We start from the raw sequence: 25,754 nt of genomic DNA on the forward strand, positions 1-25,754 counted from the left end.
AAAAACAAGATGTCATCATTGTAAGTAGAGATATCTGGTTCTGTTGTTCGTCATCTACACGTTGGTTGAGAAAAAAATAGAGTTGATTTAAGAATTTTAGGAGAGAGATTGTGAGAGATTATAGGGGAGGTTATGTAAATGGTTAGTTATAAAATTACAATACTATCCAAATTAGTTTAGTTTAATCTCCTCAATCTTCAATTTATTTACATATTTGCCATTACAGTTTTTGAACCATTGATCATATTTACATACCATTGATCATATTTGCCATTACAGTTTAGATGAGTTCTTTAAGTTCTCATATAAAATACTAGTTTTTAAATGATACTAACCCAATGTTTACTTGATCATCCATACATATATTCATATTCAACGTAAATCTTAATAATTAGAAACTATAAGTAATATCATATTTTAATAATGAGTTACAATCTTTCTCTCTTATTAGACTCTATGAATCAAGGCGTGCTCTTTCTCTATTGTAAAAGGTGGGTTTTTAGCTCATAACTATTTATTGATTTTTATTTGTTCGTGTTAAAAAAAACACACACCCCTATTGACCTTTCTTTTCTTAACTAAACAAATGTTAATTTTTTTTTTCTTTTTCTTCGGCTTCTAATCTATGTAAAAGGTCAACGTTACTTCTTGACCTTTCTTATTATACGCGTATATGACTTTACTTTATCATTTATTTTTAATAAAACTATATTATAAAATCAAGTGTTGTATTATCTATAATTTGACTATACTATTGTAACTAAAATGATTTTTTATAGCGTTAACTTGATACATTGTGCGTAATCTAGGGGAGTCAATCTTGTCGGATTGATGAGTTTCGAATTGACAGGATGACGTGCTAAGATTTTTCAACTCTAACTCAACCCATATATTTATTATTGTCATGTTGAGTTGAACCAACTTAAATTTGTGGCGTGTTTCGTGTCGGCGCGTTTAATGTTCATGTAAAAATTGGCGACTTCGTATAATAGTTAAACAATCAGTCAGTTCGACTCACATGAAACATTTTGTAATTGGTGTGATTTAATTAATTATTTTTGTTTTTTTTTATATTTCATTCCCAATTACAAATTTGGATTTATATATTTTGCTTGATGCTAGTAAGAGTGAATAAATATGATCAGTTACAAATTTAGATTAGTTATCTTTATGTTTCCCAATCATTTGATTTCGTATCAATTACATTTTCAACTTAAAGTATGTTGTCGTCTCAAAAAACATATAACTTATGTTGTCTTTTCAAATTACATATGTTTCAATGTTTTCACTCGTGTCGTACACGGATCAATAACATAGTTCATTTTATTACAACATGAATCAATTGTTTTTGTTGGTCTATATACCATATATTTCATTTTTATAACAATAACTAATTAATTCATTTATACAATTAATTTACTAAATAATTATGATTTCACAATCATGCCACTTACAACATCTTCAATGCTAATATTAAGTTAACCGCCATGTTTTGGACAGAGACAAAGAAGAAAACATTTTTTTTTAGCATAGATGTGTGTTAACATTTTACGATTATTCAACTAACATGGTTGCAAGGGGCGTACAAAAAAATGCTGAAGTATAATACAAGATATCATTCCATAAATGCCAATAAGTAAAGAACAATGTCAATATTGTAGTTGTAAGATTGCGGTATTTATACGATACATCGTCTTGACTCAATTTAATCCCAATTATTTCATAATAAGAATGCTATATGATCTTACTTTTAGACATAATTTGTCTCCTCTCCTTTTAACAGGATTAACACACGTAATTCAAAGAACCATTACATAAAAAATAGACGTATCACATAATAATAAATAGGATGTATATATTATTACAACTGATCATATGATTCTGATTATTGAATTATCACATAACCAAATTCAAAACCAACATCTAAACAACCTTAAAAACATCATTCAAATCTAGCCAGAAAGTAGATCACTCAAACTTCAGTTGAACAAGACACCTGCCTGCTAATCTTATCGATACCGACTTTACCCCTGATCACGACGTTGACGTATATACATCTTATTCATCATTAAATACCCTTCGAATTCTAACCACCAAGGGCAATTCTGTCAAATTCTCCACATCACTTTTCGGGTATTATTAAACTTATAGAGTGAGAACAAAAGGCGGTGCATCTCTTCGCGGGCCCGCCACAGTGCGATAAACGTACACTTTATGAGCCTGGCTATCATCAGCACCGTCCTCGTCTCGAATCACCTCAACGTTTAACCTCGGTTTTTCTTTAGCCAACACCCGACACGCGTTCATACTCACATTACAAGCCGACATCCACAAGGATCGCATTGACTCGTATTTGGTCAAACCCGACAGCAACGCAGCGTTTCCAAACGGGCAGTCACGTATTTCGAGCTTCCTTAGTTTCTGGCAGCCACGTAACACGTACTCCATTCCCAAATCACTACTTCCCGCAAAGGCAACCGAAAGCGTTTCGAGGTTTTTTGAATATCTCCCGATGTATTCGAACGTTCGGTCCGTTAACAGACCGGAAATCGCGAGGCGTTGAAGCTTGGTGCATGTTTTCACAATGGAACCGAAAGCTTCATCCATTGGCTCCTTGGTTAGGTAGTCGGGTTGACCCGGGTTCATTATGCAGAGGCGGAAGTGGGTGAAATCCGGGCAGTTTTTGGCAATGGTGGCGACAGCTGCGTTTGTCATTTGACGACAGAAGTAGAGAACGTAACGAAGCTTCGGGCAGCCACGAGAAACGGACACAAACCCTGATTCGGTCACTCCAAGGAAGATTTCTTGGTCAAACGGTTCAGCTGGAAACACACGCAGCTCTTCAAGTAACGGGCAACAGGATCCAACCGCTTCTAGACCCTTGTCACCTACAGTATCAAGAAGCTATACCCAAAAAATATTACATTAGTTTATTTACAGCAAAGATCCAAGTACATGGAAACAAAAGCGTCCCAGATTAGAGGGTAAAGAAGTAATTTCATTCCGAGGCGATTTCATTTACACCCGTGAAAATATGTGTTATCATATTTACCCAACCGAGAAAATTAATAAAAATATACCCATTCAAAATACTTAAAATTTGATATTTACCAATTTCGGCATATACAACTTATAATGACCATTATACCCTTCTCTTTCTCCTTACACTCCAACTCTCAAAGGGGTCCGCACGAAACCGAACTAAATGAACCTTAACCAGAATAGGCGACGTAACCGAACCGAAATAACTGAAGTTAATAAAAATATGACGGCTTGGTCTTATGATTTTTCAAAAACCAATTTTCGGTTTTGTTATCAACTAAATACCAAATTAACCGTTTTTAATTAATTTACAAGAATTTAATAAACGGTTTAGCCCAATAACTTGAGGTCCAAATGTGTGATAAGCAATTAAACATTAACTGATAAAAAAAATACATGCCCAACTTCATTATTTTTGGCCATCTTTTTGCCCAAAATTTTCATGCCCAAATGGTAAAACCGATACCGAACTGTACGCAGTGTGAAAACCAAACGGTTTTCAAAACTTAAAAAACCAAAATGTTGGTTTTGGTCCAGTTTAAACCCAAAACCGACTATTGCACTAACAAGAACGATAAATAAATAAATAAATAATGACAATAATAACTATTATAAAGCTACTTACCCAAAGGCGACGGACACTTTTACAATGAGAAAGAAGATTTGCAAGTTCATCGCTCCGTAGAGTCGCATAACTCAGATTCAAAAAGGTCAAACGAGCACATGCGGGATAAATAACCGGGAGATAAAGTGGAGTCGCATCCCATAAACCCGAAAGAGTGATTAAATTTCTACAGTTACTAAACATATTCTTGAACTCAGTGACGGGACCCGAGATGAGTTCTTGCATAAAGGTTCCAGTACCAAGTTCCATCAACTGTGGACAGTGTGAAAGAAGCTTTTGCAATTGGTCTAAACTTATATTCCGATTCACTCTCAAAACCTTTAATGATTTGCATCTAGAAACTAGCTTTTCAAGGGCATCAAAGCTGACTTCACTGTTCAAACTTGCAAAGTTTAGAAATTCTAATGAAGTTAACGTCTCCGGGAAGCAACTTAACCAATGGCCACCGAGATCATCGATCCCGTTTTCTTGTATATCCAATTCTGTTAAGTTCCTACACATAAAATGACTTCATACATAAGTTTTACATGAATAAGCGCATTCGATCTTTATCGTTCATTTAGCTTCCGTATCTACGTTATCGTGCAAACATTCTTGATTGAATCATAACATCGTTAACTTAAATTGAACACAGTATTCAACACAAAGCCATTAAATTAAACACATCACTTACTTCTACCGATAGCAATTTTTATAACTTAGATACTTAAAATAAAGTTAACTAAATAGTAAATTGTGTTATTAAATATATTATTCACATATCAAGTATGGGATTGAAAGATTAAACTTTAACTTAGGCTATCAACTATTAAATACTAAATTAAAATAGTGTAGATTAAATTAAAATATCAAACATTAAGCACCAAATAATAATTTGAATTATTGAACATAAATGACTAAAATATTAATAAAAAATGATAAATATGCTATAAGATATATATATATATATATATTTTTTAGATGCAACATTATCATTAATCCTTTTATATATAACACAAACCGAACTACATCTGGATAATGGGTAAGTGAGCAACAAGCTGCGCCGCTATCCCCTTTTGAATCGCAAAGCCTATTCTACTAAATATAAATCCTTGGTTCCTCGGGCTCTGCGAGTCACTGTGGACCACCTTCTGCACCCGCTCCAAGAAGCGAACCGCCTCGGGAGCTAGGGATCTAAAAGTGTCGAAGGCAAATGGAATGAACACGTGCTGGTTCTCCAAACACGATGTCTCATGCTTAGCAACCTTCCTAGACTCCGCTCTCAAAACCGCCTGTCCCGGTACGAAGCCACTGTCTCTCAGCCTCACCAACGGGGACACCCCAGTGAGGTCAACACACGCATGCTTACCCCCTGCCCAGCCAAACACAAGAACATCCGCAGGACGCAGGGTAGATCTTCCCTCACGTGGATCAGTCAAAAAGTTTACAGGTGCCTCTTTCTTGGCTGAGATCCCGGCACGTCTAAGCACATCCCATAACACATCTCTAACCCAGTCATGACGATACTTGAATCCCGGCAATTCCTTACAGTGAAGGGCATGCTCACCGAATCTATCCAAACAAGCTTTTTTACAAATGGGACATAATTCATCTGGAGGGAAAAGGGGAATCATAAGCCGGTATTTAAGGATGGCTCTGTATTCAACTGCCGACATCCGTTGCCCAAGACCTTCAATGGGCACAACAGTCAAAAAATCCTGGGCATGAGCCCCCTTGAGACAAGCTAAAACTGCCTTTTGTCTCGGGGTCATATCGAATCGCTCCTCCAAATCATGTACGTGTTTGCCATAAAGAGCACTCGCCAAGGTTTGAAATCAAATTATTTAAATAAGATATTATTTAAAATACTAAAGAATAACTTTAAATCAAATTATTGAATAATAAATAATATATATAAGATTGAAATATCAAACATTATTGATATATTATCAATCAATTTATAATACTAAATTAAAAAAATATGCATCCAGAAGGATTTCACTAATTTTGACGTTATTTTACTAATCTCGTGAAAATAACGTTAAAAGTGGCAGAAGGTTAATCAGGCATCATGTGGTGGCGTTGATAGCCGAAAGACAAGGGTGCATGCACCAATCGGTCGGTGTCCCGATGGTTGAGTGTTATGTGTCTTATGTCCAAGGCTTGATGCAAAACTACTATCGAGCCGGGGGTCTCACCGGAAGCAGCCTCTTTATCCCTATGGGGTAGAGGTAAGGCTGTCTACATCTTACCCTCCTCAGACCCTACCATAGCTTTGCTATTGGTGGGATATACTGAGTACGATGATGATGATGATGATGCATCCAGAAGGATTTCAAATCCCACCAACCAAACACTCCCTTAGGCTTTGGATACACATTTTAAAAGTACATGTGTATTGAAGTTGCTATACATTCATATCGTGATAATTAGCCGCTTAAATGTTTGTCAAATTTCAGATTGCTTAAGAAACTAATACGTAAAATGAACAAAAATAACATTTTTATGAAAAAATTTGACTGTTCTTAGATGAAAACAAAAAACTTTCTTGAATTGGATTCAAACAAAGGGTAAATACGTAATTCGATTTTATCGTTGAAGAACTGTTGGTATACAAACTGATTAATTTGACCACAAATAATTACGCTAATTAAAAGCGGACATAGGTTCAACTCGCGCTCGATGAGAACTTGGCGGCTGTCCAAATGCATAAAAAACCATTTATAAAAAGCTAATTAATAAAAATCATATTGGCATGTGAAGGTAGGTGCAGAAGAACAAAAACAAATCATTGATTTATTTAGGTAGCATAAATCTAAAATCAAATAGTAAACATCATTATCCAATTTATAGATTTTTCTGTAGAGAATGACATCAAGAACATGCAGCCCATTAAATTGGTCAAATGTCACAATCAAGAAAGCAACAAAAGAAAAGGTGAAGAAAAAGAAACAATAAAGTAACTACCACCTCAGTTTCCACTCAACCCTCATTAAAAGACTTCACTAATTCTTCAAACTCACTTGTACCTTATGCTATCAAAACTATCATATTATTGCTACCCTATCCATAGAAACTTTTCAACTGCTCAAGTACAAGATATCACTAGCTGAGTTGTGCTGTACCATGTGCATTAAAATGTGTACCTTATCAAGAAATATGTCTGCCCATTTTGAGCAAAAAGATATCATTTTTATCAACATAAATCATACCAAATGTTGTTACTCATTCATATTATTTATCATCATTCTATATTTTTAGCATCAAGATTTGATCTTTTTCAAAACAAAACTAGCAAATATCACTTATTTCTTAATATGCCACAAACCATAACCTTTATTAGCTAATAATAAACATAATCACATATCATAAGTCAAAAAATAAACTTACTTGCAACAAGTAGCAATAGCTTTTAATCCATCAGTACTAAATCCATCACAGCTCAACAGTGACAAAGCTTTAAAATTACAAAACTTTGTCGCTAAAAACTCCAAACTCTCGTCGCTAACCGCCATCCGCTTCAACCGAAGCTCTTCTAAAAACGGGTAAGCGGACGCGAAAACGCTGAGCCACGGGTGAATATCCGCGCCCCAATCCTCCGGTACCAAATTGAAATCCGAAAACCTCGGTTTCCCCTTAATGGTCACGCTCCGAATCCTCGGGAACCTGGCGGCCACAATCTCCGGGGACACCGAGTAACAGTTCCCAATAAACACATGGCGCCGGCTCCACCGCTCCGCGTTGTACCAGTCCTTACACACCAGTGACACCGAGCTCCGGTCCTTGTGTGAGTCAATCAGTGACAGAACTCGTTCCAACACCTCATCTGGAAACTGAGTCGACTCGGCCGAGTCAACTCGGTCAACTGTTTTTGCCCTCTTCCGACTTGGACCCATGATACCGCACAGCAACCGAGTCGACTCGGACGATTTGGCAGGGCTAATTGAGTCGACTCGGTCAACTGTTTTGGGAGGTTTTGGATTTGGATCCATAGTGGGGTGCTGCAAAGAGCGTAGGAGTAATTATTAGAAGGATTGAAAACAAGCCACCCAAGATTTGTGGGATAAATACAGATTTAAAGAGAGAGTAAAGTAAAGTAAAGTAAAGGGTATGTGTGTTTACCGGAGGATTTGATTTACATAATGAGAAATGGAGGTGTGAGGAGTTGTTATCTTTACTCTCTCTCTCTCTATAGAACTAGAGATAGAGAAGAAAGAAGCAGGCTTTTTTTAAGACAGGGAGGAGTAGGAGATGAAAAGAAAGTGTTACAGAGTCAGCCCCGCTATTATTGAATGATTTTTGCAATTTGCATCCACCACTCGGTTTTGAAAAAAATCATAACGAATTATTGATAAAAATAAGCATGCCATAACGGTACGTTTTTGACGGCTTGTATATTAGTATTTCGATGACTTGTGAGTTGTGTATGATTAGATCCATTGACACACGAAGGTAGAGGTCAGGTGTGTATTAATCCAAGTGTAAGGCAGACCTCATCGAAGTTACCTTGAGGTTGGTAAGGCGAAATGGGGCCACCCTAGCCCATTGAGTGCAGAAGGTATGGGACGACCAGTTCACCATGGAAAGCGAATTCGATCCTATAGTCGTATTCTTTGTTCACAATGGAAAATGATGCTAGTTGGCTCGGAGAAGATGTAGGCCCCAATAAAAAAGATCAAGAAATGTTGCGGCATGCTCCTCACGTTTTACGAATTCACAGGGTGCCTCAGGCCATACTTAGTTGACTGACAATGACAAAGGCTTGCGAAACTAAGTAGGTTTGCTTTAAAATCTTAAAAAACTTCGTTTGAAATGAAATTTATACCAACATGCAAATAAATAAAATGACTCAGTCGTAATGTTATGTTCTTATATTTTTAAAGTAATATATCATAAAAATCAGAAATAAATTGTATGTAAGCAATGTGCCAATAGATGAATTTTTTTTGAGAGGGGGGGAGCAAGAAGACACAAACAAGAAAAGTATATGGCATAAAGGGTAAGTATAATTAAACTTGAGGAAGTGATATTGTAACTTTAATTTTATATCGGAGTAAATTGCACTTTTCTTCCTTTTCATTTGTTCAAAAATTTTAATTCAATCCAAAAGTTTACAACTCGTTTTTTCGGTCCAAAGCTTCATTCTCGTTGCAATCAGACCCAACTTCACTAACCTTTTCATTTTGAGGCGTTTAAGACCATCAACATGCCCCACATGTGATGGGAGCAATTTTGTATTTTTTTATTCAATTAATACCATCACTTAATAGAGCCCTGTGAACCCCCGTTGAAGACTTCGAACCAGAATCTCAATAAAAACACGATGAACCAAGTTAAATTGGTCAACATCAACAAAACAATCAAAGGGTGATTTGTTCGTGTGGTTCAAGTGCATTCCTTCGCACCTCCTATTTAGGTTTAAGTTGGATATCTTTTATTTTGTATTTTGTTTCAAAATACCTAAGTCTTGTAAATGTCGCCCCTTTATTATTCCGTACAATAATTAGTAATCAAATTTTGTATTTTGGTTATGATATTAGAAGTTTGGTTTATTCTCCACATAAAATTATTATATCAGCAACGTTGATTTACTCTACAACATATGAATGCACGATGGTGGTCACAAACTAATGTTATGAACAAAGACAATGAATTGGTAAAGAAAATGAACAGTTAAAATAAATCTTATGCACTAATGAACCAAATTATGTGCACCAACATGTAAAAATGAACTAATGCACTAAAACGATGAACTAATGAGCAAATGTCAAATGACGAAATGGTCAAGTGACCTAATGTCATCCTACAATAAGATAAACTAATGTGCCCAAACAGATCAACTATGTGAAAATGAAGCATTCATACACAATATCTATGTTCAAAATATCTATTACACAAAAGCAATGGTCAAAAAGCCATGCATAAAGCATCCATTATACAAAACAGTTATCCCACAACCATTTTAAAAGACTTTCAAGCATAGTCAACATACTACATTACAACCATAACTGTCACACCCCTATCTTGAGCCTATGAGTGTGACTCGCAGTTGGTACAGTTTTTGTAATTAAATCAGAGTTACGGATTATTGTGGAAATATTTGCGTGGATTAAAATATTAATATTTACATATCAAAACACGAGATTATAAAATACACGTTTAATGCTTACAAAAGATTACTTGTTTATATAAAACCACCATTCAAGTTTAATATTTAACAAAATGATTTGAGCCATCAGATCGCCTAATGATGACTTCGATTAGTCAAGCGCCTATCACTCGTTACCTGTAAAACAGTTTGAAAATACATCAGCAACACATGCTGGTGAATAAGCTGACGCATAAAATATTTTATTTACTTAATTACCCCTCGAGACGTAACTTAGGTCTCGGCCCATCGTGGGTTAAGAATAATCAAGTTAAAACTTAAACACAATTACAAACTTAAGCTATACCCGAAACCGCTCAGCAAACACCGCAATGTTCGAGGTTACTTAGCTACCATCAGTATACACATGATTACCCTCTCTCGGACATAACTTAGGTCCCACCTATCATGGCGGAGGCATATAACCTGGTGTGGCGCGGTGTGCCCATCGTCTACCACATATGTAAGGATCCAGACAAACGTACACGTCAGCCTGAGGGCCAATGATTACTATTGTTCGTAATGTTTTAGAGATACGTAATCTCATGTAATCAATTTATTTTACTCGATTAAACTAGTTATAAAAGTTTGGGGGCGCATTCACCTTTTGAAAGATCAGTTTCACTTCACTGATCGAGTTTGTCTTTCTTTGTTATCTCGGACCTATAGTACGAGTATAACCATTTGTAATTACTAGATCAATAGTCTAGCATTAGGCCTTTAGTCTATTTTGTATAATCTTTATCTCGATTATATTTTCTATTCGAATCTTAAGTTCAAAACGTCTTTTCTATATTTAACAAGTTCAAACCTTTAGCTCGACTTGTTTAGCTTTTTAAACACTACGTTTCTTCTTCTCGAAGAAACGTATACTTTATTTCTTACTTATTATTTAAGAAACTTAAATACTATTTTCATTAACAAAGAACTTATATTTGTATCCATATCTATTAGTATTATTTATATTTTCTTTATTTATTCTCGAGGTATTGAGTATACCCTCGACTAGGGGTCTAAGCCTTAATATTATATTAATATTTTATTCGGGCATACCCTTACCTTGTTTAGCTTATATTTTCTAGATCCTCGGGCAACACTTCCACGCTGACACGTTTATCGAGGAATCTTGATCAACACTTCTTGGCACATAAATCGAGGTACACCAGTATTCGATGCTCGTCGGCACGCACTTCGAGATGGGATGTTAAATCTTCTTGTGGTGGCACGTACTTCGAGGTAATGTCGTGTTTCAGCACAAATTAGGAGATACGAATGTCGGGTTGGTGGCACGCAAAACGAGGTAGCGAGAGAGTGTTCTAGTGAGTGAGAGAGAGAGAGAGAGAGAGGTGTGAGTATGAATGAAGGGTTGATGACCCTATTTATAGGCTGATCGAGTTGACCCATCGCGGTACGCGATGGGTCTTTGCCTTGGATCCATCGCATATAGCGATGAGTCATCGGTCGATTTATTATCATTCTATTCCATAGCGATATGCGATGGACCTCTTGTGGGTTATCGCATATCGCGACTAGCCTCGTCGTATCATAACTAGGTTTGCCACGTGGTGGGGTACGTGCCGTTGTCTGTCAGGCCTCGTCATCGCGATACGCGATGACGAGTTTGTTGGGCCTAAATTAAGATGTTTTGTACTTAGTCTAGGTGGGTGTAACGGGCTGTTATGTAAACTGAGATCCCTTTGGGATCTCGGTGGGCTTTGGTTTAGGTTTGGGATTGTGTAGTCCTATATATATCGTATATTGTATAGGGTTAAAGGGTTGTTCATTCAGTTGTTGATCTGGCCGTTTACGTGCTTTACTAGACGAGGTTGTAATTGTGCTTAAGCACCCGACGTATAATAATAATAATACGTGTGTTTTGAAGCATTGCTTGTGTCTCGTGTTTGTGTTTGTACGTGACCTTGAGTCACCAAGTATTAGATTTCTGCACTAATACTCGGTTAGTTGATATCATAGTTTTAGTGATCCAGATTCGGAACTTACTGTTGGTGCATAAATGTCAGTAGTTCATATGTCTAGTGTCTGTAATCGAGTCTGTAATATTGTTTATGTATTTGTTTGTTTAAAGCGTAGTTGTTGACAAGTTCGCTTAGGCGAACTTGTTAACCAAGCGAAGTTGTTGACAAGTTCGCTTAGGCGAACTTGTTAACCAAACGAAGTTATTGACAACTTCGCCTGAGGCGAAGTTGTCGTGTATTTATATAGGTTACGGCTTGTTTAGTTTTGATGGGTTTTGAAGGTTGTTCAAGAAGTTCAAGTTCGTGTAAATCAGTGAGTCAAGTGACGTGAGGTCGAGAGTCTGTAACTGTGATTATATCACGTGTTGAGTTATTAATATAACGTGTGTTTGTTCGTATCGTATTCGTGTGTTCGTGTGTTTGTGTTCTACGTCCGTAACGATCTACACAGGGATTCCGCACCTGTGTAGATCATGATATCTCGTGTGATCCGTCCGGGGAACCTACAATTGGTATCAGAGCTTTTGCTCGATTGTGTGGTTCAGGATATTCACGCGGGTGTAGAATTCGTCCCGTTTCGACTATTCACGGGACGAGTTTTTGGTGTTTTTGCTCATTCTAGCCTCCTACCAGTGTGTTCAAGCCTTTAAACCGTCAAAAACCTCGTTAAAATCCGATTTTCAGATCTGCAGAAAGTTTGAGTTCGTCAGGCGAAGTTGCTGTTCATCAGGCGAAGTTGCTGTCAGGATACGTAGGGTTTCGGCGAAGATATAAGGAGAAGCGAAGTTATTTACAACTTCGCCTACCTCCTCAACTTCGCCTAACTCAGCGAAGTTCTCCTCAAGTTTGCCTAGCTCAGCGAATTTTTCTTCAAGTTCGCCTACTTTCTAAGTTCGCTTACCCTAAGCGAAGTTATTCTCAACTTCGCCCAGTCACGCGAATTTAAGAAAGATCCAGCGAAGTTATTACTTAAGCGAAGTTATCCTTAACTTCGCCCACAGTACTGTTCAGAGGAAATTTTTTAACTTCGCCTACTCAGAATTTTTTGGGTTTCTTAGTCTTCAAGAAGGATGTCGTCGATCAACATTTCGGAGCTTGTAAAGATGGAAGTTGAAGCGGGGTCAGCTACAAAGGCCCCAAGGTTGCTGAAGGGAACCGATTTTGTCGCGTGGAAGGATCGGTTCATATAAAACGTTAAGTACCAGGATGCGAAAATGTGGGTATGCATCCAAGATGGATATATTCCACCAGTCATGGAGTATGAGGGTCGAGACCAAATCAAGAAATACAGTAAAATGGAAGAGGAGGAGAAAAAGATGTATAAAGCCGAAAGCAAGGCTCATGCTGCAATCACAATGGCTCTTCCACAGGAGATCCTCCATACGTTCAGAAAGTATACATCAGCTAGAGAGCTTTGGGAAGCTCTTGAGAACAGATTTGAAGGGAATGTAGGTATTCGGGCTTCAAAGATAAAGTTGCTCAAAACTCAATTTTCAGTCTTTAAGTACTTGAAGAACGAATCTCTTGATGATATTATCACTCGATATTATCATCTAATGACTGAATTGAGTAACTACTCCATTTCCTACCGAGAAGAAGAGATTGTGGAAAAGCTTCTCGATGCCCTCCCACCAAAATGGGAGATGTATACTGTGCTGATGAGGGAAGACAAGGACTTCCCTACTTATGATCTTGAAACCACTGTCAACAAGCTCAGAACTTTTGAGCTTAATATGGTCAGAAAAGAGACATCTATGGATCAGGTTCAAGATCCAGGCATGTACGGTGCTAAAGTAAACTCAAATTCAAGTTCAAAGACTGATTCTGCCGCCTACTACTCGAAGGGCGAGTCGTGTGCCAAGTCTTCACAGGAGGGGCATGTGTCAGTAAACTCAAATGGGGATGTTTGCTTTGTAGCCGGTGGATCAAGTGGTACTCAACAGACAGCAAGCAAGATTAGTGGATCTTCAAGTTCCTCAAGCAATAATTACTCTAAGATGCCAATGAGCGTCAAATCTGCTGAAGAGCAGTTCGGCCTCTATGCTTCGTTTATTGCTTCATATGAAAACTATATTCAAGGAAAGGTTGTTGATCCAGCGATGCTGGATGAAGACTATGACCAGATCGATGCTGATGATCTGGAGGAAATGGATTTACAATGGCAGATGGCCATGATAGTGAGGAGAGTGAAGAAGTTTATGAGAAAGACGGGGATAAAGTTTGTTGGTGGCAGGCCAGGGTTCGACAAGTCTAAGGTGAGGTGCTATAACTGTCAACAAAACGGGCACTTTGCCAAAGAGTGCAGAAACGAGCGAGTTGAACGTGGTCATGGCCGGTCTGCACAGCACATTGGGAATAGTAAAGAAATCAATGCCATGATGTCCAGAGAAGCAGGTGAATACAACTGGAACCTGCATTCGAATGAAACTAGTGAGCAGGCGAATATGGCTAAGGTTGAGAATGAAGACTGTGAGAAGATTACCGGAGAAGAGAAAGCTACTGGTAAGGAAAAAGCTTTCATGGCAGATAACAAGGATCAACTCTCCGAGGTAAGTTCTAAACCTATTTGTACTAAATGTGAGAATTTGTCTGAGCAACTTGCTACCATAACTGATCAGTATGTTCGTTTAGATGCTGAATTTAAAACTCTTAAAGAAGATCATCACTTTATGAAAGCAAGAGAAAACAGTTACAAAGTTAAAATAAAAGCGTGTGAAAAAGATGTTAAAAGCTTAAAAACAAAACTTGCTGAAAAAATTGAAGTAATTGATCTAAGTTATGAGGTTTTAGAAGAAAAGACTAAACTGATTGCTGAACGAGAAAAACAGATTGCTGACCACCAGGTGAAAGTGGTGGAACTGAACCGAAAACTTGAGCAGTTCAGAAATTCCTCAGCTATTCTTGATCACCTGTTTAGTGGTCAAGATTCCTCTGCGAAGAGGGGAGGAATTGGTTATCACGAGGTTCCACCACCTTATAACCACAATTACACTTTTAACCCTAGTGTTCAGAAATCTGTTGATTTTGAAGTTCCTCAGACAGTTCCAATCAAGGTTACGAGTAAAGAACCAAGTGTTAGTAGTGGCGAAACGAGTTCGCCTGTTTCAAGTGTGAAAATTTCTGTTACGAGTCCAGTCTCATCAGATTAGGATAAGTTGTCCGAATCGGGTAAGACAAAAGAGAAGGTAGTGTTACCCACTGGTGGAGAAAAAGATAAAACTTATAAAAAGAGTACTCCACTCAACCCGTACGTCCCACCTTATGTGAGACGAACGGCCGGTAACACAGCCTCGACATCCAAAACAACCTTTGAAAAGAAAATGGTGCATAGGTGTTGTTTTAGGTGTAATAAGTTAGGACATCTTGTTGCAGATTGCCCTCTGACGCCGAAATTCAGAGGTGTGAGGCCTATTAAAACTGAGCATAAGCCTAATGGTAATTTTAATACTGCTAAAAATGAAAACCCTTCAAAGTTCCGAAATGTAACTAATTCAGGTTTTCACAGAAACAAACCTCAGTTTAACAATGCTAATAACCAAACCGCAAGATATAATACTTTCAATACACATAGGTTTGGAAGGCCTCACACTCAATTTCCAAGGAGATTTCCTAATAGGACTGACAGGAATTATCCAGATGCTAACTTTGGAAAGCCGAAGTACGGAATGTATAGATCCAAGACCAATTGGTCTTGGGTCCCTAGATTCTAATCCTTTGCTTTATTGTGCAGGAACAGTTGAACAGGGCTGCCCACAGTCTTTGGATTGTAGATAGCGGCTGTTCCCGGCACATGACGGGTAACAAATACTTGTTGCACGACTTAAAACCTGTTCAAGGAGCGAGAGTTAGCTTTGCCGGTGAAAGTGGAGGCAGAATTACTGGAAGAGGAACGGTGTCCAATGGAAAAATGACTCTTGAGAATGTGAACTTTGTAGAAGAGTTGAAGCACAATCTGCTGAGTGTGTCGCAGATTTGTGATAAGGAGTACACTGTTCATTTCACGAAGAATGAGGCGATCGTGTTGAAGCCTGGTTTTCAGATACCAGACGAGTGGATAGTGATGAAAGCTCCACGTGATACAAATACTTATGTAATGGATATGAGGTCTACTGAAATGGCCACGGAAGAATCATGTTTAATGACGAAAGCAAGCGAATCGGAATCCGAACTGTGGCACAGGAGGATGAGGCACATTCATCTTCGGAAGATGAACCACATTGTCAGGAATGGACTTGTGATGGGCGTTCCCTTGAAAAGTTTTAACTTTGAAGACAAATGTATAGCATGCAAGAAGGGAAAGCAACACAAGAAATCCCATCTCACCAAGAAGGTCAACTCTATTGCCAGTACTCTAGAACTGCTTCACATGGATCTCTTCGGTCCCCTGTATGTAAAAAGTCTAGGAGGTACTTCTTACTGCTTGGTGATCACTGATGACTACTCGCGATATTCGTGGGTATATTTGCTGAAATCGAAAGATGAGATGGCTCAAATGGTGAAGAATTTGATTACCAAAGTTGAGAACGTCATGGGTAAAACAGTTAAGTTCATCAGGAGTGACAATGGAACGGAGTTCAAGAATTTTGAGATGGAGATATTCTGCCTTCAGAGAGGGATTGAACACCAATACAGCGCTCCGTATACACCGCAACAGAATGGAGTGGCTGAAAGGAAGAATCGAACGTTAATTGAAGGAGCCAGAACTATGCTGGCTGATTCAAAGCTTCCTGTGGTGTTCTGGGCTGAAGCTGTTGCTACAGCCTGTTATGTCCTGAACAGAGTCTTAACGGTTAAGAGGCTAAATAAAACGTGTTACGAGCTTATGCATGGGAGAAAGCCCAATTTGAGTGGTCTTGAACCATTCGGGTCCCCTTGTTCGATTTTGAAGACAAATTCTAAATTTGGTGAAGTAGCCGATGAAGGAATCTTAGTCGGTTATGTTGTTGGGACTCCTAACAGACGTGTCTTCAATACATCGACCAGCAAGGTTGAGGTGGTGTGTAACACCGACATCACAAGTTACCAACCGCCAAAACCAAGCAACGGACCTGCTGAGTTTTTCGACTATGTTAAACTCTTCAAGTCTTTTAACGTACCGTTTTTGGATACTGCTGAAGAAGAAGAGAGAGTTGCAACGAAGATGATCCTTGATGAGGAAGACATTCTATTACAAAGACAGCTGATTGATAAATGTCAACCTTCCTCATCAAACACTATCGGTACCCCTGCTGCCTCGACTGAAGAAGAATTTTTCAATCCATTTCACTCTCAGCATGAAACAACCATTGACGAGCTCTCTTCTAACTTGGAAGACAATTTGCATGTCGGTTCTGTTCCGACCACGAGAATTCATAAAGATCACCCTTTGGAGAATGTGATTGGTGATGTGTCCTCCGGTGTACAAACTAGAAGTAGCTTGAATGAGCACACCTGTGTTTATACAAGCATTAAGGAGACATGAATAATCAATGAATGCATGTACACCTGCTTTATAAGCCAGATTGAACCGAAGAATTATCAAATGGCTTTAAAGGACAGCTCGTGGGTCGAAGCCATGCAAGAAGAGTTGGCTCAATTCGAGAAGATGGAAGTTTGGACTTTGGTTGAAAAACCAAAGAATGTGCATGCGATAGGCACAAAATGGGTGTTTAAGTGCAAGAGAGATGATAAGGGGATTATTATAAGAAACAAGGCGAGGCTAGTCGTTAAGGGTTTTAATCAACAAGAGGGGATTGATTATAACGAAGTGTTCGCTCCTGTCGCCAGGTTGGAAGCCATAAGATTGTTTTTAGCGTTTGCTGCTTATGAAAAGATGAAGGTGTTTCAGCTAGATGTGAAGAGTGCGTTTTTGAATGGGAAAGTTGATGAGGTTGTGTATGTTGAGCAACCTCCGGGTTTTCCTGACCCAGACTTTCTAGATCACGTGTACAGGTTGAGCAAGGCGTTGTATGGATTACATCAGGCACCTCGTGCCTGGTATTCAACTTTATCGGATTACTTGCTCGAGAATGGTTTTGAAAGAGGGAAAATTGATAGCACATTGTTCTTCAAAAGGGATGGAAGCGACTTCCTGCTGGTACAAGTCTACGTGGATGACATTATATTTGCTGCGTCAAAAGTCTCCATGTGTCAGGAGTTTGAAGCCGTCATGAAGAAAAGGTTTGAAATGAGTGCTATGGGTGAACTAACTTTCTTTCTAGGATTGCAGGTTGATCAGAAGAAGGACGGGATGTTCATTCATCAGACGAAGTATGTTCATGATGTGCTCAAACGATTCAAGATGGAGGACAGTTCTCCATATGATACTCCAATCTGCGTCAATCACAAATTGGGTGCTGAATTAGACGGTGATGCAGATGTGGACCCAACTCAATATCGGGCAATAATAGGTTCTTTAATGTACTTAACTGCATCTAGGCCTGATATAATGTTTGCTGTTTGTCTTTGTGCACGTTTTCAGGCAAATCCAAAAGAATCTCATTTGAAAGGTGCAAAGAGGATACTGCGGTATCTCAAGGGCAAGCCGAAGCTGGGGTTGTGGTACCCGAGAGGAGGAGACTTGGAGCTAGTCGCTTACACAGATTCTGATTATGGAGGGTGCAATCAGAGTCGGAAGTCAACAACTGGAGGATGTCAGTTTCTTAGTGGCAGATTGGTGTGGTGGCAATGCAAGAAGCAGACTTCAGTCGCAATTTCAACCTGTGAGGTAGAATACATGGCAGCATCCAACTGCTGCTCTCAGGTTCTTTGGATTCAACAACAGTTGCGCGACTATGGTCTGAATTTCTTACTTACTCCTATTTGCATTGATAACACAGCTGCTATCTCAGTAACTAACAATCCCGTGAAACATAGTAAAACTAAACATATTGACATACGTCATCATTTTATACGGGATTGTGCTGAGAAGAAATTAATTGTGCTTGAAAAGGTGGATACGCTTGATAATTTCGCTGATTTATATACTAAAGCGTTTGACAAATCAAGATTTCAAAACCTTATTGAACTGAATGGGATGATCAATCCCGAGTAATCATGTTTTTAATGTTTGATTAAAAAAAAAAAAAATATATAAATACGTCACTATCGCTTAAAATTATGTCGGTTAGCTCAGTTTGAAGGACATGTCTTAGGATATGTTTGGTCCTTATAGAATATGAGGATAGCCATTAACCAGATGACTGAAAGTGACCGGGGCGGTTATGATGAGTTTTTATTCTTTCGCTGAAAATTAGTCGATCATAATTAGTTAGAAGGACACATACTAGTATGTGGTCGGTCCAGCTGATTCATTGGATCTTCGGGATAGCCGTTTACCTGAAGACTTTGAATCGATCGGGGCGATAGAATTCAAAAATTTTCTGGGAAATGAAATTACTTTTCAAGTCTGTTACTTCGTAAGAAGTTCGTTAGCCATGTTTAACAGAAAATTGATCCAACCATGGAAAATGATAGATATACTAATTCTGTGTGCTTAACTAGTGAAGTTGTTAGGCTTAAAAGGCTTTAGGACAGTCATTGTATGTCATGGTAACTTTTTATGGTGCGTAAAAGTAGACGTGATACAAACTAAATCTACTTGATTTTACGTGGAAACTCCTTAAGAGTTTTGCATGTCTTCATATATGTCTTTCCGAATGATAGGCAGAAAGGTGATTACCCAGTCATACACGAGCCCGTAAGTGTTCTGATTCCCGTGAAGATAGCATCTCAAGATACTGCAGTGATCCAGATTCGGGACTTGCAGTTAATTTCTACTTTGAAGTCTATGTTTATTCGAAAAAAAAAAAAAAAAAAATTTGGAGTTATTGAAACATTTTAGAGATGACAAAATCAAGACTTCACAATCATTGAGTAAGAGAGAAGAACGGGAAGCAGATCAAGAATACTTACAAGTTTAATCAGACACTATGGGTCGAAGTCAATTCGGGGTGACTTGGGGAAAGCCAAATACGCTTTGAGAATAGATAGGAGGCATCAATATTTCTGAGTTGTTGCCCACTTAAATTTTGAGGCTTAATCGAACCTAACTCGTATCACAGACACGATGAAAACCACTTTAAGTTATACCTGCTTACAACCTGTCTCTATATGTCATAATACAGCTAAACACGGATCTATGTGACAGTCACGTAGTTAGTATGATTCCTGTTCGGATCTTTTCTAAAACGTGGTAGTCCCTAACTAGACTGAAATTTGATCCCTTATACTTTAAATTTTTTAATTTTTGTACTTAGATAGTTTTATGATTTTTTAACTGGTTACTTAGAATTGATCATGTCATTTATTTCTTAAAGGGAAGTTTTAAAGAGTTAATTGAAAAATGTTCAAATTATAAGGTTTGATTTTGTAAATATAGGCGATGTTGTTAAACAGGCGAAGTTGTGAATAACTTCGCCTAGGCGAAGTTATCCGTAACTTCGCCTGTATAACCCAGACCCTATATAAGGATGTTCAAAAGTCAAACTGTTCATCACTTTTCAAAAACAGCGAACTTATCCGTATTCTCCGGCGAACTTACTGATTTTCCGGCGAACTTATTGTTTATTTCGATTCCGAGTTATTTTTCCCAGATTTCATTAAGATTCAAGGTTCGAGATGTCGATTTATCATATATTCCATGTTCATTCATGCTAATCAGGGGTCGTTTGGACCGATTTCGAAACCTCGGACCATCGGAATTTAAAAACCGATTTTCAAATCTTGTGTTTACGCGTTAAGAACCATTCTAATCGTCTAGAAAACCTTAAAACCATGTTTTTCGGGGTTCTTGATCTTCAAACTTAACCAAAATCCCAGATTTTCCGATGTTTGATTCAAACCTCACTGTCGCCGTTTCAGTTCAGGCGAACTTAGGGTTTCAGCGAAGTTATCCGCAACTTCGCCTGAGGCTCAACTTCGCCTGAGGCGATGTTGTAATGAGGCGAAGTTACCATTAACTTCGCTTGGATCATTTTTACTTAATATTAATTAGACGAACTTAAAGCTAAAGCGAAGTTGTTCCCAACTTCGCCTCATCTTTAACTTCGCCTATACAGAGTTTATCACAACTTCGCTCATTGTAACTAGCGAACTTGTGTTATGCTTTAATATTTATCTAACTTGGTTCGTTTGTTGCAGATATGGCTGCAGTAGCTGGTGCTGGAGGTGCAGGAGGAGACGATGGTGACAATCAGAGGCAATTTCTCCCGGGTCACAATATGTACATCACCCTTGACCCGGAAGCGAGCGGCGTTGAGGATTACCGCGAGATTATTACTTTCCTCATACGCTCGAGGATTTTTCATGCTATCACGACGACTCTGCCGATATCCTTACCAAATATCTAAAGACTTTTGGCAGACGGTAGAATACGATTGTCGTGTTGAGCCCCCGGTCATGCGAGCGACTGTGAACAATCAACAGGTTCAGTTCAATTCTGAACAGATTCGGGTGGCGTTACGGTTTGGAGAAGAGACGAGGGACGACCCAACTGAGTTTGTGGCTCCGTTTCGTGATGGAGCGTTTCTCCGAATGGGCTATTCTGGTCCATTAGGCGATACACAGAGATAGAAGGGTTTTCTACTTGATCAGTGGCGCTTCCTTATGCACGTCATGATAGTTTGCATGTCAGGAAGGAAGGCGGGCACTGACGGTATGGGTGCGACCATGCAGTCCGCAATGACTGCACTGACTTACAATAAACGCTATAGTTTTAGTCAGATGGTCTTTTACGAGATCGATAGACAGAGAAGGGCGATGGCTCGGGAGCGGTTCATTATGTATCCACGTTTCATCCAGATGATATTGAACCATGTGGCTCCGAATCTACCTCAGCGACGACCAATAAGATACGTGGAATCTGTGAGCAAGCGTATCTTCGCTCAATGCCGCACTTCGAGTGCGAGGAGCAAGCCTGAGCGGCGTCCAAGGCATACTCCACTGTTTGGGTTTTTAATCAACCCAGAGTATGTTCCTGCTGGTGGGGACGAGTTCAGAGATCCTCAACCGCGACAGGCAAGAGCAACTCAAGCTGCATCTGCTGTGCCTGTTGTGACGGCTGAGGAGAATATTGATCTTGATGAAGTATTTGGTGGTCAAGATTACTTTGATATGGACCGGGTTGATCCGCTGGAAGAGGTGCAGGTCTCTGCTGCACAGGGTTCGGGTGTGAGTGTTACTAGAGCAGCTACGTCGATGGCTGACTCAGATTTGGATGAGATCATGAATGAGGGGAGACGGTTGATGGTGTCTCGAGAGAGAACGTTTGGGAAGAGAAAGAGAACGGAGGATGATGATGAGTCAGAAGAGGAAGAAGATATACATAAGCTGATAAGACGTTCAAGACGGGAAAGGACAGGTGCAGGTATGGGAGCTGGAGAGACTTCAAGGATGGTACGTTTCGCTCCGGCTGCACTGTCTGGTATGTCTATCGTTCCTACTTCTGTACAGGTTACAAGTATAATCACTGCGGATGTTCCCGTGGTGGCTACATCATCTGCTGGCATTCCTTCTACCACTACTATCCAGATGTCGACTCCGGAGATTGTGTCTCTACCACCTCCAACGCTTACTCAGTCGGTGGTAGCTGCACGATTTGTAGAGTCAACGGTCGTCACTACTGCAGGGTTATCAGGTATGGTACCACCTGCGGTTACGCCTGCTTCTGATGTCTCGCCTACGCCTATGTCAGACTCAGAGAGAATAGCTTCACTAGAGCGGATCGTGGCAGAGCAATCGAAGACTATTCAACGCCTAGTAGAAGCAAATCAACTACAGTCATCCCTCCTGGTTGAGCATGGGAAAATTATAGATGCCTTGAAGGAGTTCTTGGCATCTCAGGGGGAGATGAGCTGTAAAGGCGACGAGCTCAGGACGAAGAAGAGAAACGACAGAGACGATGATCCCAATGCATCGAAAGATGCAGGTGGTGAGTTACCAAGAACTACTCTAGCTCTTGGTACTTCCACAGCTCAGGGGGAGTCTGCCGACGCGGCTGGTGGTTCTGGTGGTGATGATGTGGTGTTGGTTGATGATGAGAATATAGGTGATGACGTGATTGATGCGTTGAAAGAACTAGATGATGATATGTTCAGCGATGATATATTGTTTGATGACGATGTGCTGCCGAGTGATGTGATTGAGAAGATCGGTAAGCAGATTGAGATTGAGAATGAGATTGAGGAAGGAGAGATAGTAGAGGAAAATGTCGAACATGACATTCCAGAGGTTGAGAAGGCCGATATGGGTGATCAGACGGCAGTTGAAGATACTGAATGGGAAGAGCAGCCGAGGTGGAAGGAAGGATACGCTCAATGGTTCGTCAAAACGAAGAAACCGGCAGTCCCTACCATGTTCAAAAAGAGTTACAATATTAAGGGCTATGTTGAAGCAAAGAAAGGGATTATATGCTGGATTTATAATGAGCAGTTGCGGCTCTTCGTGATTAAACGATATGATGGAGTTCAGTACCTTAGAAGAATGTTGAGATCGTTAAACACACTGCCTGAATGTGAGGTTAAAGACTTAGCCAGATTGGGGTTGATCAATCGAAGTGATTTTCCATATGGCTAGAGTCATAGGGAAAATCGTATGGAAAGAGAGCATAAAGGAAAAGAAGTTTGAGCTGTTGAAATCACAGAAAGGGAAACTTGTTGAAGACAAGGATAGAGGTTTGAGAGTTGATGGAAAGCCTTGGATGGTTATGAAGTATAAACCAATCCGGTGCCTTAAAGAAGTACCGATGAAGCTTATGCCCAAGGATGTGCTCAAAGACCTAAAGTGGTGGTTCGTTGACTGTGAGACAGCGGAGGCAGTGATGGAAGATGAGGATGAACAAGAGATCCTTAGAGTTTACGATCCGATGCATCTTGTTAACTTATCGCAAGCTGATCTGAAGATGCTTAACGAGAAAAAGATCTTTTATATTCCTGCTTGGAAGGATGAAGCAAGGAAATATCAAAGGGTTGTGTCGGTGTGTGTTAGAGAAGGAGTGCACGCTTGAAGTTACAGGATTACGAGACAAGAGCTGAAAGATCAAGATATGAAGCTACTGCCAAGGGGGAGTCTGTTGGTGCATAAATGTCAGTAGTTCATATGTCTAGTGTCTGTAATCGAGTCTGTAATATTGTTTATGTATTTGTTTGTTTAAAGCGAAGTTGTTGACAAGTTCGCTTAGGCGAACTTGTTAACCAAGCGAAGTTGTTGACAAGTTCGCTTAGGCGAACTTGTTAACCAAGCGAAGTTATGGACAACTTCGCCTGAGGCGAAGTTGTCGTGTATTTATATAGGTTACGGCTTGTTTAGTTTTGACGGGTTTTGAAGGTTGTTCAAGAAGTTCAAGTTCGTGTAAATCAGTGAGTCAAGTGACGTGAGGTCGAGAGTCTGTAACTGTGATTATATCACGTGTTGAGTTATTAATATAACGTGTGTTTGTTCGTATCGTATTCGTGTGTTCGTGTGTTTGTGTTCTACGTCCGTAACGATCTACACAGGGATTCCGCACCTGTGTATATCGGGATATCTCGTGTGATCCGTCCGGGGAACCTAAACTTACAATTGGTATCAGAGCCTTAGACCTTATTCAGGCTCGTTATTGTGATATCAAAGATTCAAGAATAGTGTTCCTGGTGGTTTGGTTGTTTTTCCGGTGAACAGGTGACCGGAGAGGAGATTAGTAAATTTTTGGGAAATAATTGATCTTTGTTTGGAAACAAATCAAAATCCCTTTTTTCTCGGAAGTTTGTTACACTAGAGATTGAGTTTGTTGAGAATCAGTGTTCTCGGCAAAGGCTAGTTATCGGCCAAGACCTGTTCTCGGCTACACTCAGTTCTCGGCCAGAGTTTAGTCAAAATCATAGTTCTCGGTCAAGTTCTGGGTTCTCGGTCAAAGTTTGGTCAAACTCTGAGTTCTCGGTCAAAATCTGAGTTCTCGGTCAATTTTGGTCACACTCAAAGATCTCGGTCAAGTTTAATTCTCGGTCAAGTTTAGTTCTCGGTCAACAACAGATTTCGGTCAACTAAATTGTGATTTTTTTTATCTCGGCCCAGTAAACTGTTTGGGCTTATCTAGTTTTAATTTGGGCCTGTTACCTGGATTATAAGACACTTGGACTTTAGATAACAACTAATATGGATCAATTAACTAATGGTAATGGTTCAACAAACTCATCACTTCATCAAGAACTGGATTCCATCATGGGACCACTCCTATACCCCGTCTCTTGTCTCATGAGGGGTTCAGTGAATAGAAGTTTCGTTTTGAGAAATATGTTAAGATGAAAGATTCCAAAGTTTGGAGAAGTATTGTTAGGGGGCCTCAAAGAATCACTTATCAAAGAGAAAACTCAACTGAAGTTATTGTGAAGCATGTTGCACAGTATGACGATGATGACTTTGCTAAAGTTGAGGAAGATGAAAAGGCTCTCTCTACTCTAACCATGGCACTTTCACCCGAGATTGCCTTTCAATTTAGAGAACTTCAATCTGCTAAAAAGTTGTGGGAGGCACTGATCGAAGTATATGAGGGAAATGAGGATATGAAAAGAAGTCGCCTGGACTTACCGTGATAAAAGTTCAACATGTTTAATCATGTTCTGGGAGAAATGTTGGAAACCCAACTTCAAAGGTTCATATCACTAGTGACTGAAATGAGATCAACAAGTATTTATCTGCAGACCTTTGAAATAAACAACAAACTGGTGAACTCATTGCCAAAAAGTTGGGATATGAATGTTGTTGTTATCAAGAAGACTAAAGATCTCAATAGAATGTCTATCTCTGAGATGATAGCCACTATCAAGGCATGTGATATGGATGATAAGCAACGTGCAATAAATCACGCCAATTCCTACAGTGCGGCTGGGTATAATATTGCTTCCAACAGTGCTCTTATCTCGCAAGACAGTTTCTCAATGTTCAAGGCTACTCAACAACCACCACAAAACTTTCAAATGTTCACATCCACTTTGGGCCAATCATCTTCCATTCCACCCCAACCAACCCC

The 25,754-nt window shown here is 39.3% G+C and overlaps 1 protein-coding gene across 1 annotated transcript; it reads right to left on the reverse strand.

Annotated features, from left to right (window-relative positions):
• Window positions 1–1,795: 1,795 nt before the first annotated feature.
• On the reverse strand, window positions 1,796–7,919 carry LOC143584585 (protein TRANSPORT INHIBITOR RESPONSE 1-like). Its single transcript, XM_077066606.1, has 4 exons — window positions 7,769–7,919; window positions 7,037–7,647; window positions 3,668–4,160; window positions 1,796–2,904 (listed from the first exon to the last, which is right to left on the reverse strand). Exons 2-4 carry the CDS (start codon window positions 7,636–7,638, stop codon window positions 2,146–2,148), a joined length of 1,854 nt encoding a protein of 617 aa, XP_076922721.1. The 5' UTR covers window positions 7,639–7,647; window positions 7,769–7,919; the 3' UTR covers window positions 1,796–2,145.
• Between the last annotated feature and the right edge of the window lie 17,835 nt (window positions 7,920–25,754).

Source organism: Bidens hawaiensis, unplaced genomic scaffold (genome assembly GCF_021521415.1).
Source record: "Bidens hawaiensis isolate Kalapana, Puna unplaced genomic scaffold, B.hawaiensis_p1.1 tig00033188_1, whole genome shotgun sequence".
Lineage (NCBI taxonomy): Eukaryota > Viridiplantae > Streptophyta > Magnoliopsida > Asterales > Asteraceae > Bidens > Bidens hawaiensis.